The sequence below is a fragment of the Mobula birostris genome, chromosome 3 (genome assembly GCF_030028105.1).
Source record: "Mobula birostris isolate sMobBir1 chromosome 3, sMobBir1.hap1, whole genome shotgun sequence".
NCBI classification, from domain to species: domain Eukaryota; kingdom Metazoa; phylum Chordata; class Chondrichthyes; order Myliobatiformes; family Myliobatidae; genus Mobula; species Mobula birostris.
In genome coordinates, this window is record NC_092372.1 from 63,842,871 (window position 1) to 63,848,870 (window position 6,000).

At 37.9% G+C, this 6,000-nt stretch overlaps 1 protein-coding gene across 3 annotated transcripts in view; it reads right to left on the reverse strand.

Annotated features, from left to right (window-relative positions):
• gabrb1 (gamma-aminobutyric acid type A receptor subunit beta1) overlaps positions 1–5,065 on the reverse strand; it is a 292,075-nt gene extending 287,010 nt beyond the window's left edge. For all 3 annotated transcript variants that reach the window (XM_072251844.1, XM_072251842.1, XM_072251843.1), the window contains exons 1-3: positions 4,986–5,065; positions 4,790–4,881; positions 4,506–4,573 (exon numbers count right to left, since the gene is read on the reverse strand). In XM_072251844.1, the coding sequence (XP_072107945.1) occupies positions 4,506–4,573; positions 4,790–4,881; positions 4,986–5,065 (240 nt within the window). The remainder of the gene's footprint in view (positions 1–4,505; positions 4,574–4,789; positions 4,882–4,985) is intronic.
• Positions 5,066–6,000: the final 935 nt, after the last annotated feature.

The window sequence follows — 6,000 nt, forward strand, 5'->3', positions numbered from 1 at the left end:
AAAACATTCAAACGCTGAAGAAGTGGTAAGGCTGCTGCCTGATGCGCCACAAGGCGCAGAGAGGAACAACAACATTACACAAGTTCCAGCCACAATGTATCCTCACCACCTTGTGATGAAGAATCAAAACTTAGTCACCTACTTTAATTCATCCCAAAGCTCCTAGAAGTACTGCCCCCCACTCTTTGCCATCACATTAGCACAATCTTCCCACCAATGCATTGCCTTGCCAACTCAGCTTCTTCCTCTTCTTTTCATGAAATCTCCAGGAATTAATATTCACGTTCAGTATTATGCAATTCCATTGTTGCTTCCATTTTCTTTTACTTTACCACTTTATGTTCAAGCAGGACCCTGGATTGTGGGTTGTCTTTCCCTGCTTTCTCAAGAAATATTCGATTGTTAAAAAAGGAGTGCATGGCTGGAAATTGGAGTTCACTCTCGTTTGGTACAGTAAACACATACTGTGTTTAGCACTGACTCACACTTGGATATTCCAAGCAAATTTCAAGTTCAAATTTATTGTTATTTCAACTGTATACATGTATATCGCCAAATGAAACAATGTTCCTCCAGACCAAGGTGCATAATGCAGTATGCATAATTCACACACAACCCATAGAGTAATATTGCCACAAATAAATTAACAACTAATAAGGTGCATTTATGTCACAAGTGAAAATGTAAACAGTATGATGCTACTGTTGCCTCATGCGTGGTTGGACTTGCATGGTGGCAAGTAAGTTCAGTAGTTTTATGAACCTACACAAGAGTGAACTTTTTCCTTTGAATAATTTGCTATTAACTAATATTAACCTTCCTTTTAAAACTGTAAGAAACCAATTCACTTATTTGGGTGTAACAATTACTAAGAATTATAAATACCTATTTAAAGAAATTTTTCTTACTTTATTAAATTATATAAAAAGAAAATTATCAAATTGGTTGCCCCTTTTGTTATCATTGATTGGTCGAATTAATTCTATTAAAATGAATGTTTTACCTAAATTTATATACCTCTTTCAGGCTTTACCCGTTTTTATTCCTCAATCCTTTTTTGACTCTCTGGACTCTAATTGATCCTCCTACATATAGAAAAATAAAATCGTCCTCCATTGAATGAAGTCCATCTCCAGAAAGTTAAAAAGAATAGAGGTTTAGCTTTACCAAATTTTAGGTTTTATTACTTAGCAGCTAATATATGGAATCTCACGTTTCGGTTATACTATATTAATCATGAGGACTGTCCTGGGTGGGTTTCTTTAGAAGCTAACTTGCTTAATAAATTTTTCTATTATCTCTCTTTTGGGATCTTTACTTCCTTTATCCTTAAGTAAGATGACTGAAAATGTGGTAGTCAAACATACTTTGAGGATTTGGATACAATTTAGAAAACACTTTGGTTTATTGAGATTCTCCCTTTCTAGTCACATTTTTTAAAAACATTTTTAAACCTTCTATGACTGATACAGTTTTTAAACAATGGGAAGGATTAGGCATTACATGTTTCCGGGATCTGTTTGTTGGAGGAAGTCTTTCTTCATTTGAACAATTGTCAACTCAATATAGTTTAGCAAAAACCCATTTTTTTGGGTACTTACAAATTAGAGATTTTCTGCGATCTCAATTATATACATTTCCTAATAGTCCTGATAAGAACGTATTAGATGAAATTCTTAATATGAAATCATTTTATAATGGTTTAATATCCAATATTTATGATAAGTTGTTGGGAATGAGAAATGATTCTTCATACAAAATCAAAAATCTTTAGGAACAAGATTTACAGACTTCAATTTCTGAAGAAACTTTGGAATGAGATTTTTAAATTGGTTAATACTTCATCGTTATGTGCTTGTCATTCCCTCCAACAAATTAAAGTGGTTCATAGGGCTTATATGACCAAGGATAAGTTATCTTGTTTTTATATGGATATATCTCCCTACTATGATAGGTGTAACAATGGAGAAGCTTCATTTATTCATATGTTTTGGACGTGCTCGAGTCTTGGAAAATATTGGAAGGAAGTATTCCAAACTTTTTCTGTACTCTTTAAAGTAAATTTTAAGCCTAATCCTTTGATTGCCCTATTTGGTATTGTTGGATGGAAAGATATCATCTTGAGGACATCTGATCTGCACATTCTGGCTTTTATCTCTGTTATGGCTAGGAGGACGCTTTTGTTTAAATGGAAGGATGCTGTTCCGCCTAATCCTGCTCAGTGGTTACGGGATGTTATGGCATGCCTAAATTTAGAAAAAATTCATTGTTCAATTTCTGAATCTCACCAAGATTTTTGAAATTTGTGGGGGTCATTTTTAAATTATTTTCATAACCTTTGACTTCTCGTTAAAGTACAGAAGTTGGTTAACAGCATATTTTATTATCTGATAAGATTTTTTCTTTCTTTTTCCCAAACAGCTTCGACTTTGGTAGTGGGTGTAGATCTTTTTAAAAATTAAATTGTTTATATTCTAATATGCAAATTAATCTAATGTATATGAATATAGAGTAAGGAGTTCGTTAATGTGATTCAATATACTGTATCTGGTAGTATTATATTTTTTCTTTGTTTTATAATATGTATTCTCTTGGACTCTGTATTCTTCTATATAGAAATCAAATCAATAAAAATATTGGAACAGAAAAAAAAAAGCAGTGCATGGCTGGAAATTGGAGTTCACTCTCGTTTGGTGCAGTAAACACATACTGTGTTTAGCACTGACTCACACTTGGATATTCCAAACAAATTTCAAGTTCAAATTTATTGTTATTTCAAATGTATACATGTATATCACCAAACGAAACAACGTTCCTCCAGACCAAGATGTATAATACAGTACGCATAACTCACACACAACCCATAGAGTAATATTGTCACAAATAAATTAACAACTATTAAGGTGCATTTATGTCACAAGTGAAAATGTACAAACGTAAACAGTATGATGTTACTGTTGCTTCATACGTGGTTGGACCTGCGTGGTGGCAAGTAAGTTCAGCAGTTTTATGGCTTGGGGGAAGAAATTGCTTCCCATCCTAACAGTCCTTGTCCTAATGCTGTGGTACCTCCTGCCTGATGTTGGGTGGTCAATGAGATTGTTGGGTGGATGAGAGGGACAGTTGATAATGCTAAGGGCCCTGCATACACAGTGCTCCTGGGTGGAAGAGAGACCTCAATGATCCTCCCAGCAGTCCTCACAATCTTTTGTAGGATCTTGCAGCCAGATGGATGAGGCAAAATTCCAATTGAAAACTATGCCAGGATGCTTTGCCCACATGTCATGCACTGATATTGGACATAACACTCCTTTTCTGCTGACCATTGGGAGCCAAGTTGAAAAGAAGGAAGTCTCTCCAAGGTGGCCACAGTTCCTGCTGCTGGACAGGCTGTAATGAATTGACGATGGTGGTGGTGGAGGTGGGGTGTTACAGCTCTCTCCTGTGTCTCTGAACATCTCTGCCATCTGCTCCCCTACACCCCTCTAGCTTGACCAGATCAAGTTTACTGCCATGAGTAACCTCTTAGCACCACCATGTATGGACTGTTCAGAGGGCAGTAGTGATTTGAGCAAAGAAGCTGCAGTTACTAAGAGAAGCACCAGTGAACCATTTTCCATCATGCTTACTGGGCATAGGTTGCACCCAACTCTACTGACAGAGGAGGGAAAAAGCCCTTCACAACCTGCGACATCATTTTGTGCGCGACTAACACCGGGCAAATGTCAGCCTTGCTAAAGGGAATCATGCTCAAAAGTATCTGGCCCAACTTCACAATAGTTATGATGTAATCGCAAAGTGATCCTATGGTGACCTATCTTTGGTTAAAAAAAGCGCTTTAAGACACAATCGGAACACTTAACGCGTGCGGAGAGGAATTCAATTTACCGGCAACTAAATTGTCAACACAGACTCTCATTTTGGAAACAGAAAAATTATCAGCGTGCATCAGATCCACTTTGTAACTGGGGTGTACGAAATTTCAGGGAGTTGCCAACCTGCCTTATCTCAAACAGCGCTGTCGTCGCTTCAAGGCAATTGGTAATTAGAATCAGAATCACGATCTAAGCCTAACATTGAAATCTCTCGCATAATAATCGTATTATGAGAAGATCTGTCAAAGGCATTGATACGTAGTAAATTATTACAATCAGCAGATGGCGGTATTATACATTATTGGAAATTAAACGCTTATCAGAATTATTCGCAATTTAAGAAGACTTAAGCAGCTTCAGGCGGGGAAGGAACACCTACACGAGAGGAACATTTATCGATACGGCTATTGTTCGCGTTGTAGTAACAAACTCATGTGACTGCCCCCTCCATTCCAAAAATAAACAGACGAAGTCACCGGGAAACTGCGATACAAATCTCTCGTACTGCCAGTATCGAGTTATTCTTCATGCGGTACAGTATCACGCATTTAGAATAGACAAGTAGCTTTAAACAAACGTACGGGTGTAGTGAACATTTGCACAGACCGGTATTTTAAAGAGTGCACTCACCATGTTGACTTCAGAGACCATGTCGATACTGGCAATGTCTATGCTCATACCCACGTCCACTGGCAGACCTTGAGGGAAACAACACAGTATCTGTTTTTGATATTTGCAACCCACTTTTAAAAAAAACAATATCGTTGCATATCCCCACAGGCAGGAGATGTCGTACTGCTGTAGTTATTCTTTATTATGTATATACAGTAAGCGTTGTTTAGTTAGCTACTGACTGATGGAAAATAAAGGCTGCACATAGATGCATGCAACTATAGCAAAAGGAGATCATTTACCTCCGAAATCTGGTCTTAATCGAATGTCATATCCTTTCAGCAAGTTATCCACGGTTTCTTTCACATATGACATGTTGCTGGACTCATTAACTCTGAAGGAAAAATGTGGATTTCATTCAGGATCGTACCAAATATGAATCAGAGAGAGAGGAAAAAATAAAACAATGGCAAAGAATGGTAAGAGATCGGAGCTCACCTCTGGGCATAGCAAACCATGGCCACCAACATGGGGAACGACAAAATCCCGAAGCATCCTCTGTCTTGAACTCTCCACATTCCTAACTTTGAATATAGAAAAGGCTTTGAGCGAAGATTCAAGGAATGCAACTTAGTCCAAGGCAGTACAATAATTCCGAGGCGCAGCGCATGCGCGCAGCCTCCACAACATCAAATAAGACTGTTAGCTGTGGAAACAACTTCCCTTGCAAAATAGTCAAATGATCAGATCCTTAAAGGTATTTTTTTTCTCTCCCTCTCAAATGATTACTGGGTTGCTATTATGCTAATTGGTCACAAGGACTCAAATCGCTTTTAGCCGATTTCCCTGAGCGTAGCTCGGATTTGCATTAAGGTGATGTGCATGGATCGGAAGGTGTAATGCCATTCAAAACAGTGCCTTGGCTAAACCTAGTGAACCTTTTCCGAAGTGAACCTGCTACTCGAAGACATCGTGCAGCATATTTAGCCGTTACTTGCAAAGACCGTTTCAAACTCCGAACTACTGCTCAGCTTCAGATTCGACGTCTTTTGTTCAATATCCTAAAAGGATAAACACTACAGGATGTTTCAAAGCCACTTTATTCTGGAGAAGTGCGGCACAATTCAGATCAAAGAGTCAAGATTTTATGGAGCTCTCAGTAAAATGACGACGAGGCGAGAGAACACATGTGGAGAGTTCAGGGGGTTAATTTCCTCTTTGAAAGTACAGGGTAATTTTTAGCAAGTCATTGAGGCTTTATTTAAAACCCAAAGATGAAGCAAGGAAGCCAGGATGTGAAGCACATCTTGAGTGAAACCATGTTATAATTAATTACAATTCCAATAATTTCTGCTTCATCGTCTTTCATTGGAGAGAATGTATCTCACATTGCTTTGAATCGGCATTACCCAAGAAGGGCTAGAAAATAACTGCCACCGCGCGATATCTGAATTAATGAAACGGAAGGCAATTGTTTATCAGCGTTAGGGCGCTCCTTGTAATATAAATTGCT